Source organism: Camarhynchus parvulus, chromosome 4 (assembly GCF_901933205.1).
Source record: "Camarhynchus parvulus chromosome 4, STF_HiC, whole genome shotgun sequence".
In the NCBI taxonomy this organism is placed as follows: Eukaryota; Metazoa; Chordata; class Aves; order Passeriformes; family Thraupidae; genus Camarhynchus; species Camarhynchus parvulus.
Window position 1 is genome coordinate 57,190,093 of NC_044574.1, and position 14,991 is coordinate 57,205,083.

At 41.5% G+C, this 14,991-nt stretch overlaps 1 protein-coding gene across 1 annotated transcript in view; it reads right to left on the bottom strand.

The window, feature by feature from the left end:
- ZNF827 (zinc finger protein 827) overlaps positions 1-14,991 on the bottom strand; it is a 100,784-nt gene that overhangs the window by 8,883 nt on the left and 76,910 nt on the right. Inside the window, exons 9-11 of the mRNA XM_030948364.1 lie at positions 5,288-5,425; positions 3,603-3,774; positions 1,965-2,131 (exon numbers count right to left, since the gene is read on the bottom strand). Of these exons, the coding sequence (XP_030804224.1) occupies positions 1,965-2,131; positions 3,603-3,774; positions 5,288-5,425 (477 nt within the window). The remainder of the gene's footprint in view (positions 1-1,964; positions 2,132-3,602; positions 3,775-5,287; positions 5,426-14,991) is intronic.

Genomic DNA, 14,991 nt, shown 5'->3' on the forward strand with positions numbered 1-14,991 from the left:
AGGATGACTGGATATCATACAGAAAGATTCACTGACCTTGGGGACAAGAGTAATACAAATGGAATGAAATTTAATAGCACAGAGAACAAGGTTATGACCTGAAGGGCCAGTAACAAGAATTTCTGCTACAAATGAGAAGTGCTTAGGTTGGAAACAGTCAAGGAAAACAAAAGCAGAATTGGAGCAGAACAAGGGATGAATATGAGCAATCAGTGTTGGGGAGCCTTCAAAGAAATCACAGAATGTTATTGTGTCACCTATTCCCAGTAGCTGCTGCTGGTTTGTACTGCCACCACTGCTTATTTCATTTCAGCATGTACAGCTGTGATTGCATATGTCCAGAGCAGGGGTTCCAACAAGAACATGTGCAGTGAGGGATTGGTACAGCAGGAAAACTGTGTTCCATGTAGGAAAAGGCTCAGTGTACATTTAGAGGGCAGAGTGTTGTTCTCCAGAAATGTACTTAAGGAATAAATACTGTGGAAGGAGGGATGAAAGGTGGAGGGACGAAAAGGAGGACTGCTGTTTCAGACAGAGGGCAGTTCTGGACAAGAACAATGTATGTGTACTCTGATTATCACTATGACACACACTGGAAATTTTGAAAAGGTCCCTAATCTTTAATGCAAGAAGCTGCCTGTCTCTCGAAATAGTTCATTTAAAACAATGCTACTTCTTTGAAGGCATATGCCATATCCTCACAAACAGTCCCTTTATGACCTGGCAACATCACAGGATAAGGAACTGGAGTCAAGTGACCCAGAAAACCCATTCTATTTTTTACTCTGTATTTGCCATATGTGTGAACATTTGGCTGAATCACCAGCTGAGGGGCTCACTTGGGCAGGGTGAAGGAAGAACAAGGGGTTTTGCCTATCATCAAAGGACAAGTAGCAGTTTCAATCTTTTAGCCACAACAGGAAAATACCGCAGAGCACAGCTCACTTTTGAGCTTTGAGGCTTTTCACATAGCTATGGGTGGTGTTTCTCATTTGCCTTGAACTCCTCTTTATGAAGTGAAGTAATGCTGAGGTATGCTGGCATAAAATCCCCTAAGAGCTTTCCAGTAGTTCATATTTCTGTGGTTCCATTTAACTTATGTATCTGTGAACACAACCAATTGTATTCTTCTCTCCCCTCTTCTTCATCCCTCCTGTTTTCCCAATTTTATTCCTGGTAGGACAAGAAAAGCAATTTAGCGATGGAAAAGTTGTGCTGGATGCAATCAGGTTCTGTATTGTAAATACAACTGTGAGTAGTTTGTGGCATCAAAAATGCTTCTGCCTGGTCTTACAAAAGAAATTAATTATGAAGATTCCAATTTTCTTCTCCTTAAATTATGCCAGACTTCATTAGTTGGACTAAGCATATGGAGCTTGTTTGAAAACTGCTATTGCTCTAATCCTTGGCCATTAAATGAGCAGGACCAGGGAGCGAGCACAACTTGTTCTGCTATTTAATATAAAGTACATTTATGGTATTGCTGAATCACAGTGTCAACTAAACATCAGCATCAAATTCCAAACTGATGGACTGGGGGAGGCAACACTGGGGGGGCAAAGCTCAACATAATGTTTATTTCAGACTTAGAGCCAGGTATGCACAATTAGCCCTCAAAGTCACCTTATCATCGCTCAAGTCAAAGCAGGATTTTGAAGAAATAGTAAACCAGGAAAACAAATGAAATATTTGACTGACTCCAGCAGGAGAGGGGATTTGGGGGATAAGGGGAATAGGAAGAAGAAGGGCTAAGTAGTCCTTCATTAATTTCACTAAGCTTGAAAATTGATCTGCACTACCAGATTATTTGCCTGGCTGGAGTCCAATTCACTTCAACTTTGAGAGATCAGGCCTTAATTAGCAAGCATTTCAGTGAAAGCAGAGTGCTAATGGGAAGTGTGAAGGTTGCACCTAAAAAGCAAGGAAGAGAGAGATCACTGCAGCGGGGAGAGAGGGATCATCACCTGTGTGCTTGTTGTTGACATGAGCCTTCATATCTGCCTCTTCCATAGTGACAAAATCGCACGCCGTGCAGCAAATGGAGAACATCCACTGCTCCTTATCCACGTGGAGGGACATATGACTGACAAACTGGACATTCATCTCTGTCTCAAACCCACACACATGGCAGCTGCAGAGAGAAGAGAATTCAAGAGTAAAAGAAACATTAAAAACCAAATCACAAACAGAAGCCTATTGCCTTTCCCCAAATTTGTAAGAGGAAACTCACAGCACAGTTTTCTGCTCTTCCTCACTGCTCAGTGTTCACTGCAAAACTCTTTTGTCTGCTGAACTGCCTTTGAACTGATGGCCATGCCAATGTGATTAAGGGCAGGCACAATGCAACAATCCTGTACATGCTATAATGATGCTAAATAATCATAAAGTTAATTAAAAACTACAGATTCCAGATGCTGTGCATCACCTAACCGATTCCTTTGGGCAATAAGAGGCACTGCAGCTTTGCCAAGATGTTTAGTACAGCTGATACACTGACAAACAGAGAGCTTGCTGCACACTCCAGGAGTGATTTTCAAGCCCTGGAATGGTTCCCATGCCAAACTGGGATCTTGTGCAAAACTGCCTGGCAGTTTCAGTGTAAGCAAGTAAAAATGGGTTCAAACATTTCTTATGCTTGACTGGAAAACAGCAGTCTTCAGCTATGCAAATAATTAGCAGGGATACAGATTTTGCAGCCAGCATATAAACAGAGTGATACTGAGAGGCAGTGGAAAGGACCCTTTAATTTAACTTTCTTTGCAGAGTCCTCCTCTTGCTTTGATTAGGCCATTAACATTTAAAACAAGCCAGAAAGATTGGAAAAGGCATATACTCCAGGGCACTATTTTGCTTTCCCAAGGGGAAGCACAAGATAATCTAATCCAGCAGGTCTCATTTATTTCTTACTTCTAGGATTTTGTAATTAAATCTGCTCTTGGCACTTTGACTAAAAGTAAGAGTGATTTGGTAATCTGCTTGGCCACTAGAGTGCACATCACAGTTTGCAGAGTGCACAACAGTGCATACAACAAGAAGAATGTCTAAATACCCATTTTATCTGGGCAATTCCTTTCAATTTTTCAGGCAAATTCTCCTGAAGGTTTTCTTTATCCACCATGTTGGTCACAGAATGTATACACCTCCAGCAAACAGAGGAAATGTGTAGATTGATATAAGAATTCTTGATAACACTTTTAAGCTATTTGATTTCATGGATTTGGCTGAAGACAATGGAACAATCAGAGGCGACTGGAAGCACTGGGCTTTAGATTCGCTGTACACAACAGGATGTTTCCAAACACAAAACTTAAAGGAACACTGCTTAAAAAGTTAGAGGAGCTTCTAAGAGCCCAGCTGCCTCACAAAGCCTCTTAAAAAAACCAGCCCCACAGCAAACCTGCCAGTCCTTCCCAATGGCCAGCCAAGTCAAACAGCATGAAGCAGCCAGCCGGGGTTCACTGCTCATCCTAAGCCAGATCCGGGCAGGACAAATGCTGCAGCCACGGCTCCAAGCCCGCAGCACTAGAAGGGTGGCCCTGTCCCACGTCCTCAGCAGGCACATGAGGCAGTGCCTGGTGCCCAGCCCCTGGCTGGGGGCTCACCTGTAGTAGTAAGGGTGCTTCTTTCCATCGCTGCCCTCGGCCGTGACGGCGCTGACGATGTCCTCGGTGTCAGTGCTCACCAGCTTCACCGAGTGCACGGTCAGGTGCTGGTTCAGGTTAGCACGGCACTTAGCAGCATAGGGGCACAAGTGGCATTTGTATTTTCTCTCTTCTGAAAAAAGGAGCAGAGAGATGTGAGTGTATACCTCAGTCTGAAGCCAGCTGCTTTGAAAGCTGCCAGTAACCAAGTGTGCATTCCTTTGGGTTTCTCCAAGTGGCTTTCAGGATGATGTACTTTGGAAGCTCGACATTTTGGAAGTTTATAGGAGTCCACAGCAATTACTCAGGAAAAAAAAAAAAACCCAACTAATTTGAAAGTAGTTTAGGGCAAGCTTTTATAATTTGTAGTCGGATAATATAAAACTTTATAAACTGGAAAACTGGGGCAACTGCTGTTCTGGGAGCTGTGGCAAAGCCAGTGGAGAAACAGGTCAATAGTCTACAACTACTTCCTTTACCTAGCATCTTTTATTTGATTTTTGGATTTATTGTTGAGGTTGCCTATGATATCGCTAGCACAAAGCTGACAGCTGATGATTTTTTATTAAAATCTGATGGTAGGAGGAAGGGGAACACTGTATATCATCAGTCCAGTTCTAAACATGAACTAATGAAAAAGCTCACTCAAAGAACAGTGGAAAAAAATAAACTAATTCATCATGAGTTTCTGATGCCTCACAATTTTAAATATTCCTCACTTTTATTTTAAATTAATAATTTCTAGATCCTGGCAGCACAGTTTTTGTGCTGCATTTTGTAAAGGGTTGATTAAAACAACCAAACATTATGTTGCTTTTACAACCTTTTCCTTGGAGGGTCTGCTCCTCTAAAATTGAAATATAATGCTACAAGTGTGAGGGGAAAGGCATTGCATAAAGCAGCTCAGGACTAAGGAAACCCCACTAGACCATGGATCATCTCAGCCTTTTCAGGATGGATCTGCTGGATGGCTCAACATACACTGGCATTATACCAACAGGATTTCTCAGCCCTACATGGGAAATTCTTGCTTCCAAGTGTCATTTTATGCAGTGCACCTCAGCAGGCTGACAGAGTGCATCTCCCATATAAAAACTCTGTTTGTCTCAGCTGATTCGAAGCAGATTCACTTCAAGAAAGTTGATATGGGGTAGAACAGCCCCTGTTCCTCTCAGAACTGTATGATGACAGCAAAGATGAATGAGTTATTCAATTCTTTCAGTTTCACAGACCTAAAACACCAAAGCCAAATCTTTTGTTGTTCAGTGACACTTGAAAAGTTCATCAGGTGAATGATATTTCTGTCCAAAAAACCCCAAATCCATAAAAAAAAAAAAAAAGGCTGTGCCTTCTCTTCAGAGCTCCATTACCAAGCTTGGTTATCAGTTGGTGTCTACAGTCTGATTTGCTGGAACCTGGACAAACTTGAATCAACAGGAGAAATGTCATGTAGGCTGCAAAGAAATAAAATGTTCACTCCCTCAGCCTGCTGTGACATTGTGTCCTGCTCCTGGGCTTGGCTCTGCCCCAGGTGAGCCAAGGATGGCTCACACACTCCTCTCCTTACCATCTTTCTCCTCCTGAAACAAACCCCACAGAATTCCCAAGTGACAAGCTGTGACCTGCACAGGCAAGCCCTGCCTTACCTGTGTGCAATGAGAGGTGCCGGGACAGAGTCTGCTGGCGACCAAACACTTTTCCACACACGTCACAGGGAAACAGCTGGTCGTTAAATTTCCAAGATGGCAATCCATTTCCCACCTCCAGCCCCAGCTTTTCTGTTTCTGTGCCAAAAAAACACAAAGGCATCTTCAGAACTCTGAAGACTTGCAGATTTCATTCAGTAGAGCCCTGTAGGCGTCATGTAAAATGCAGCACTTTGGCGGCGTGCTGTGTGATCTGGCACATGAGTTCATTTAGAAAGGAAACTCCCATTGCTGGAAAGGAAATGAATCTTTTATACAGCATCTTTCATACACACTCTAAAGCAGAATGCTGAGCCAAAGTGTTCTGGACATAGGCACAGGCAAGGAGTTGAACCAGGTTATGTACAGAGAGAAAGTCAAGAGTGAGCAGGGCAAGTATTAACCTCTAATTATTGTTTTGTGGAACAACCACTCCTTTGGCTTTTTCAGTCACCCACCTTTGCCTGGTGCATGAGAAGCCTGCTCTGAGATGGTCTGTCTAACACTGGATTATTATTCAAAGCTGAATAAAGATTTTCAGATAATTTCTTTTCTCTTGAGGCAGGAATTCTTGCTACATAGAATGACAGAATCATTTAGGTTGGAAAAGACCTCTAAGATCAAGTCCACCCATTAACCTAACACTGCCAGGTTCATCACTAAAGCTATGTTCTAAAGTGCCACATCTACACACACATGAGCAGTCTGACTCTGAAGACCAGAGGATTGCTCAGACAAACATTAAAACAAAAGGACACAGCACCCCAGTATGTGGCTGACATCCAAGGTAGGCTCTACCCAGCACCGCTGTCCTCTGGCATCAAAATCCCCAGCAGCTTAGAGGGCCATTGAAAAACTGTGACCCAGAGTGAGCTATTATCTTTTAATAAGTGGTTTTAATTGTTTCAGGAACAGACAGAGTCTGCAATACAGAAAAAAAGAAACCCCACAGAGCATAGAGCACAGATATGAAAGCACTTTGTAAGGAAGTAGAGAGAAAGGGACTGGGAATGAAGAAGAGAAAAAGGTTACACAATGCTTCAAGAAGTTGAAAGTATGGCCAGTTTTGATTTGGACAGAATGGAGCAAAAAGCATGGAGAGGATGGGGACAGCAGTGTACTACTTAAAACAATAAGAGAAAGAGCATCAGCAAGTCTTGAGTGAAAAAATACCCTGTGCAAGGGTCCTGTTCCCTGAGGAGAAGGGACTGCTGTTGTAAGAGGTGCACAGACCTACAAGGGCACTTTTTAAATACAGTGAGGAGGTTGGTGTAATTCTTCTAGTTCCACTGGAAGGAAGGATGGCACTGGCAGAGCACCTTTCCCCAAACCAACAGCACCTCTGGGATCACTGCCCAGAACAAGCTCCACCAGCTCGTGTGAACATGAACATGCCCTGATGGAGGAAAACCACTTGGCTGGCATTTCCAGCTAAATGGGGTGAGAGGAGCTGGGGACAGGAGTTCAAAAACATTATAGTGAGCATAAGTCAACATGGTGGAGTTTGGCACAAACAGCAAAATCTTCATCCCATGAAGCACTGAGGAATAAACACCCCCCCTGCACTGGCAGCCCCTCCCTGACAGACAGCTACCGCTGCAGTTGTGACTACCATGGCTGACAGAGTCTCTCCTTCAGAGAGAGATTTTCACACAACTCCACTGTGGTTTAGGCAAAGAGCTGTCAAATACTGTATTTAATTTAAGCAATAATAAAAACAATGCCTCATTTGGGGCAGAGAGTCCACACAGCAATCTCAGCAAATTTAGGGCTGGCCATACTTGCCAGTATGGCTGGCTCTTCTCCACTGCTGTTTCATTCTCATATGACCCTGTAATATGTACAATATTCACACCAGAGGAATTCTGAGCCACCTCTGAGTGCTGCCATCCAACAAAACATTTTTCTTAAAAAAATTTCTAGTCAGAAAACAAGTTCTGCCTATTCAAAATACTCATTTTGTGAAATTAAAAAGAAAGACACCCCCGTCCCCTAAGGGCTGTAAGTGACCCATAACCTCTAAGAACTTCAATAAAGAAGGATGCTTTTTCTTGCTACCCTTGAGTTCCAAACAATGGAAAAATCTGACTCTGTGGTAGTGCTACAGATGTTTCAGCAGAGCTTTTTGAGTACATAATCAAAACAGTGCTTCAAATGAGGAAAATAGTAATAATTATAAGAGAAGGTCACAAGGGTGTAGGTTGCTTCAGTATGGTCCCAACAAAAAATGAATTAATTGGGACATGTACCAAACAAGCAGGCTCAATTAAGTAAATAAGTCTCTTAACAATACATTTCAGTATTAGTCATCAGCCCTCTTTTATCTCTTAAGAAAAAGAAATATATCTTCTTCCCTATGAGGGATTGTCCTGGGAAGCTCATGGGAAGGTGGAAAAATAGCAGCTTTCTGATTATGTCAAACTGGTGACAGCCAGTCCCTTGCAAAGCAGCTGCATATTTTTCATTGATGCAAAGGAGGACACTGAGGTGTTTTGAAAGTCCTTCTGTTTACTTGAAAGATGCATTTGTGGAGTCATTGCTACAGCGCTTCTTCCTTCTGACTGAATCTTCTCTCTGCAGCAAAGTGCTTTTTCTGTTCAGCAGCCTCTTAGCTTGCTCATGGCAAACCAGAGCTGGTGTTCTGCAACAGGAGCCTCAGCACTTTGTGAAAGATTTCTCAGCTCCAAGGAAAACCACCTATTGCCACCCATCCTACCCTCTGGGCAAGCTTTGACTGCATGCTGGAAACTGAAGCTCTGTGTCCATGCACTGGTCCAGAAATCTTCCCAGAACACGCCCGGCCCCTGAACTCGCCAGGGAGGTCAGGTGAATCAACTTCTACATTCATTCCTTGGGCTCTGGCTCTAGTTAATTAATTAATTGATGGAATTGAGGGAATGGTGTTTTCTGGGAAGTGAGTACAGGCCCAGTGAGTCCAGGACCACAGCACTGGGCTGTGCAGTGTTCTCTGTGCATGCCTCAGCCCTGCTCCCAGGCAGTCAGTATTGTTAGCCTTGAAGAACACCTTACACAGGGGCCAGGAAAAAGATGGACTGAGACCAGCTAATGTTAAATAATAAATCACCATTGTGAAAGATGTCTCACAAAAATCCATCGTTCACCATGACATCCCCTATACTAAAATGAAAAGGAAAACAAAAAGAGAGGGAAAAAAGGACTCGATACATTTCTGCTTTAAATGTCCACAGCAAATTCCAAAACTCCTATGTTAGAAAGTCATACAAGACAAAGTTATATTGAAATTATTAAGCAATAGATTGCATTTCTGCGTGAGTTTTGGAGTTTAAAGCAAAATATGCTCAGTAAAATGAAAGGCCTCCAACTTCTCCAGTACAAGATTAAAAAGAAACAGAAGGATTAAGACTCAGGATATTATAAAGCTAATGATAAAATTATTTTGAAATAACTTTGCACAGAACACTTAAGAGCTAAGAATCTTATGTAAAGGTAAGACTTAATAAATATAGTGACATACATCTTTATGGACACCTTTCCTGCCCCCCTGCATCAGCTGGTATCACTCCCCTTCTAGCCACAAGTCAGCTTCATGATGAATAGCTGTGTAGAGCTGATTGTCCAAGAAGGTTAAGAACTGCCACCATTTGTATTTGCTCTGAGATGAGGACATCAACTGCAGAAACACTGTTCTCTGCCTCCTCTTCCCCTTCCAAATAGATTTAATTTCTGGCAAACAAAGCACTTCAGCTTAAAAGAGTCACCATTTACCCCTTTCCTGAGGTGTTGGGCATACTTCTGAACACATGTGTATTTTCAGTTTTCACATTTAGTAAGTAATGTTTTCCTCTTCCTCTCCAGCTGGTGACATCAATACAGAGTGTGTGTTAACCACCCCTGCTGAGAAGTCTTTCCCCTGACTTTTGTCAGGATATGCTTGGAGAGAGGACACCATAGCTGGTGAAGCTGTAACTGAAGAAGAGGACGAGGTGTGACCTGAATACAAAAGTGACTGTCTGGAGTCACCCAATCAGCCTTGTGACTGCTAGTGGCTGTCAGGCTCAAGAACTCCCCAGGGACTGCCTTTGGACTCTCATATTTTGATTATTTATTTTCTTTTACTTTGACGTATTTGTCAATTACTGCTTCACAGTGTTTTATGCTATGCTATGTTTTAATATGCTGCCCAGTGCCCTGCCCAACTTTATCTCTTTATACAAACAATGGAAAGAATGAAACCACTATTTAGGTGAAAAAGACAAGCCTAAGAAGACAAACAAAAAGTGTGCTGAGGTATCATTCAAAGAAGATAAATTCATGTTTATAACCTTTGCTGGTTTACTGTCTGCTCTCACATCCTGTAACTCACTTAAAACAGCTGCTTCTCTGTTTTATCCTCACACCTCCATAGACCTTGGGAACCACCAAATCCACAAGGGTAGATCCTTATGGTCAGATGGAATCCCATGGATATAAATGAAATAGATTGTTCTCTGCAATAAGTATTCCGTGTAGAGATGGGATTGAGAGGTGCTGATAAGCGTTAACATGGAAGGTCAAAATTCCTTTTCTCTCCATTCTTCTGGAAGTGTATGTCAGGGTTATATTTTGGGTTATTCAGACAGTTTGACACCACACAAATGGTCAAGGAGAAACCAGGCCTGTAATTTTGAAAATTAAATGAACAGAAATCCTGTGAAAATAGAGTGGTGGTTAGAGTGTTTTCAATAAATGCTGCTTGCAGGCCACCAAACCAAAATTAATAAACTGACTAAGAAACAGTGGACAAGGTAACCAGGGTCCTGTGAGCTCATGGCAAGAGGATGAACACTCCTGTGCAGATGTCCAACAGCAAGGCATCTCACTTTGCTCAGAAGGATTTGGGACACTAAACAATCATCAGGAAACTTTTGGCTGCTCCCAGCCTGAGGTGAATTGCTGCTTTTTCCTTTGGGATCTGTCAATTACCCCACATTTACCCAAGAGGTAAATCCACTGCATGCAGCCCTACAGGAATGTCAGAAAAGCTTGCTCCATTTGTAAGGTTATTTCTGTTTGGTTATGTCTAAAAGACAAAAACTTCAAGAAATTATTTATTAAGAAACAAGGTATTAAGGTCAGATAATCATGCAAACATTGCTTTAAAAACATTTATTTGCTCAAAGAAATTTTCTTTCCTTCTTCTGTCTGCATTTATCTATCTTATTATAGAGTCTTCCTATTTCTGCAGTGTTCCCATCATCAAAGATGCATTTTATTGCTTTGGAGTCTTCCCCTTACATGTTCATCCATCACCTCTGGCAAGCACACTGTATTTAAAAATTGAGAACTCCTTTTATGAAATACGTAATTATGGCTCTGTTGCAAGCTTGTTTGCCAAAAGCCTATGAAAGGTTCCCAAGCTCAAAAATATATTGACTATACAGAACTGCAGTGCTCCAAATATTATATATCTTACTCCCTTTCCAACTTGCTTCCACAAAGGTTTTATTTGTAGGGCCAGAATCCTTATTTCTAGTGAGTCAGTTAAAATAAACAGTGGAATCCTTCCAGGTTCTGCAGTTCCTGAGTAAGATATCTCTCAATTTATCTAAGTTATCAGAGATCCTGAGTGGCCCTGCAGTCTTAATTTGTCCCCCCTGCATTGTTGCATCCTGTCTGCTCTTGGTTCAGGGTTATCTTTTACTGTGAGCAGACTCATCCACTATTAACTGAGATAAGCAGCTGCTTTCTAGGCATAACATTTTCCTATATTCCTCACAAAAATACAAAGAAGACAGAAAACTCTAGTTCCACATGTGAGGGAGTCACATCCTTTTTGTTTCACAAGCCCCAAAAATCTGCACATGATCAGTCCGAGTGACAGAACAAATGCACAGAGGAAGCAGAAAAAGTCTACTTCCCAATACAAAAACTTTACCAATTAATACTCTTATTTTTTCCCCTCAAAAGCTTTGCAAATGTGCAATGCTACTATGGAGCTTGATAAAAAGCAGGAATGTTATGATAATTAAAAATCCTTGATATAGAAGAAAGTAGAACCCAAGTGATTTTATCTATCAGCAGCACAGTGCTTAAGCTGCTCTTTCTGAAAACAGCAACCATCAAAGTTGGAAATACTTCAGTGAAGTGCTTGCACAGCCCACCAAAAGAAACATTAATATTGTGCACAGAAGTAGTCCAAGTGCACAACAGACAGCAGCACTTGAAAAGGTTGCTGAGAAACAATAAAAATGCCAGGGTTTGGGAAAAGAATAAAAACAGGTAAAAGATGAACTTTAAAGCTGACTCCATGGAGAAACATGGAAAAAAATGTGAAGCCCCCTTCACTGCTAAGACTGAGCCCATTGCTCAGAAATGGACAATCAGAAGCAGAGGAGAACATCATGGCAAAGAAAAGACTGGGACAACAACATCTGACTTTAAAACACAAAGCCACTCCCACATTCTACCTTTGCATCAAATCTCACACCTATTTTCACTTGTCTTTTACTTCTGAGCAAACCATGAGATACCTTGTGATAACCTTCATCGGCATTACAAAGCTCTGGGATTTGCTTTTATTCTCTGCATTAAACTCAAAACTTAAGAAACAACGAAGAAGAGAGAACAAAATCCAGTAAATTCTGGGCAAGGTGGCTGAAGCTGCAGATTTTTAAGGAATCTTAAAGCTACAATAATGTTGCAATCATTACTTGAAAACTACTTTTACAACGTGTACATCATGGCATCAGTTTGAGGATAATGCTGGGCAACAACCTCTGTTTCCCCCAGCTTGTATTTACCCCTGCCTTGCTATAGAACGAAGCACAAACAGGACTGGCTTGTGGTCACTGCATCCCTCACACAACAAGGAAGAACAGAACAATGTAAAATTCACAACAGGTGCAAGTCATGTCCTCCCCAAGCTGTGAATTTGCTGGCTGAGAAGCAGCAGTCCTGGAAGAATCCCTTTATCTCACTGCATGGCTCCAAGAGCTCCTCCGTCGTTCTATCACAGGGAACATCAGCTGGGTTTTGTGGCTGCAGATGAAGTAATGCAATATGGCCCAGAGGAAAAATGAAAAATTGCTTTTTTTTTTCACTGAGGGTGCTGAGATATTCCAAGAAAGGCAAAGGAAGCACCAACAAATCTGCTCCCCAAAAAGTGTTTTTCAATGCTTGACCTGATCATTGTTGGCCAAGAACAACTGAGCCTTCAAGTAGCAAAAGGCTCCATCACCATTACCTTTTTTTTCTTGTTTAGAAATAACAGCTGAAGTTAAATCCTGCATCTATTGCCAGAGAAAAACCTGGTAATGTGCTCTCTTATCTTTGCATAATATATTTAATTTCATTTCCTCCCAAAAATATATTCATGACAACAGTTTGATGTACATAATAAACTTACATAAGTTTCCTCTAACTCACTCCCAAGCAGGTGGCCCTCACATCTATCTCAAGCATTTTCTCTGCTTGCAACACTTCTTTTAGATGCTCCAACACTGAGTTCCTATAGAATTATGAAAGTATAATTTGCTCCTATTGCTATTTTTAAACCAAAATTAATTCATTTCCATAATGCCAACAAGTTTCTACCTTTTTTTTTCCCTACAATTCTGCTTAAGACCCACTTCCAAGAAACACTTTTAAAAATCACTCAAACATTTGTGCACATTAGGACCATTAAGGGGCAGACAAATTTTCCTTTTTTCTGCTTTTGTTTTTGTCAATGTGACAATTTCTGCTTGCAAGTCCACAGGAAATATGGGTGTTTCTTTTCTATAGAGAAGATAATAGACACACCTAGGGCACTTTGTAGAGCCTAACACTAGCAGTTCCCCATCCAGCATTCAGATACAAATAAAGACAAATTGGCCTTTAGATTGTATTTTTCTTTTCAGCTTTCTGCCTCTTTTAGGGTGAAGCAAAATCTTCTGTACTTGGAAGGAGCTGATAAGCAGAAACCTCAGCAGGGGATAAAAATAAAATAAAGTGCCAAATGCAGGTTGAGTTCCTGAGCTGAGTGAATTAACACAAAATAATCAACACTGGATGAACAAGTAACTACAAACATTTGGCCAGAGCCACCTTTCCCAAGGTGCTTGTGATTGTCGCTGTGAAAGAAAATGTTTTTGCTGCTTTTATTGCAGGTTCCCCAAGTGATAAACACTGAATCATTTTGCCATCACACTGCCATTTCCTTGAGGCCTTTAACTTACTCTTTTTAAGATACTAACATCTCTCCTTGCTCTCTCTCCTATCACCAGCCCATACCTGTAACCCATCCCCTCCTGCATAATTCTCCCATCTGCCTTCTGCTTCTGCAGGGCACCAGTGAAGACCACAACTGCCCCAAACTCAATTAAACATTAGGGCAAATTTGTACTCAGATTGAAATCATGCTGTAGAAGAAAAAAAAACTCCAAACCTGTCTTCAGCTTTGCTTAGATTACCTTTAAACAATACTCTTAATGTCTATCTATCCATCTGTCCAAACAGCTGATGAATTTTGCATTTAATTTACTCTTAAGCAGACAAATGTTACAGAAGACAAACTTGTACAAGGTAAAATAGGTGAGGACTGAAGAGGCTTAACGTAACTCTAAAAAGAAATGTCAGGAATGATGTGTTCCAATTCCTTTTGCAGAGCTGAAAAGTAATTTTAAAATCTTTCTATTTCAAGTTGAGCTCGTATTTGGAAAAGTTTCATCTTTGGGAAACAATTTGACTCAGTGCTGATGCTCACATTTACAAAAGATTCTGATATTAGGAAAGACAAAGAGGATATGAAACCAGAGATAGGTTAGAATGAGATGCAAACTCTAAACCACAGCATGCTGAGTATCAGTAAGCCAAATGCCTCATCTATCAAATCTTTTTCAGGCTGTTGTTCAATCACCACTGCAGCTTTGTTACTGAATTTATATCCCAGAATTAGAGCAGGAAGGGACTCCCAGAGGCCAGCTTGTCTCTCCCACACCCAGAGGCACATCAGTCACTCACCAAACTTACCCATCAGTCCCAAGAGATGCTTTTCTTACTAATTTTTTTAAAAAAACCCTCCTGTGACAGGGGCTCCAGAGGCTCCTCTGACAGTTGTGGCAGTGCAAAAAGACCCCACTGCTAGAAAGTTTCACTTGGTGTTTAGCTGCAATCTCCTCTGCTGTCATTTAAGCTGGTTATTCCTTATTCTCCTCACATGAACACAGGCAAGGTTTATTATTTTCCTCTCAAAGCTGTCATTTTACATATATGAATGTCATTATCATATCTCCCCTCTTTTCTTCTCCAGACTAAATAAATTGGTAAAATTCTTCAACCTTCATGCACAGCTCATGTGTTCTAAACCTCTGACCACTGCAGTCTCCTCCACATTGTTCTTGGATTAGAGCCAAAAATTGAACTCTGGGCTCCAGCTGCAGAGCAGAACTACCACATGTGCCTTACAGACAACATTCCCAACACCTCAGCCAGATGTTTGTCCTTTCTGCAACGCCACCTCTAAACACAGTGTCTGACCAACACTAATCCAGGTCCCTGCCTTGAGCTGCACTGCCTGGCATTCACCCCTCCCCTTTCTTCATGGCACTCACCATTCCCCCAGGCACAGAACTCTGATCTCACTGCACTGGCTGCTATTTTCCATAGTTTCTTCAGTTCCTCAAGGTAAGTCTGGACTCTAGTTCTGTCCTCTGAAGTGCCTATAG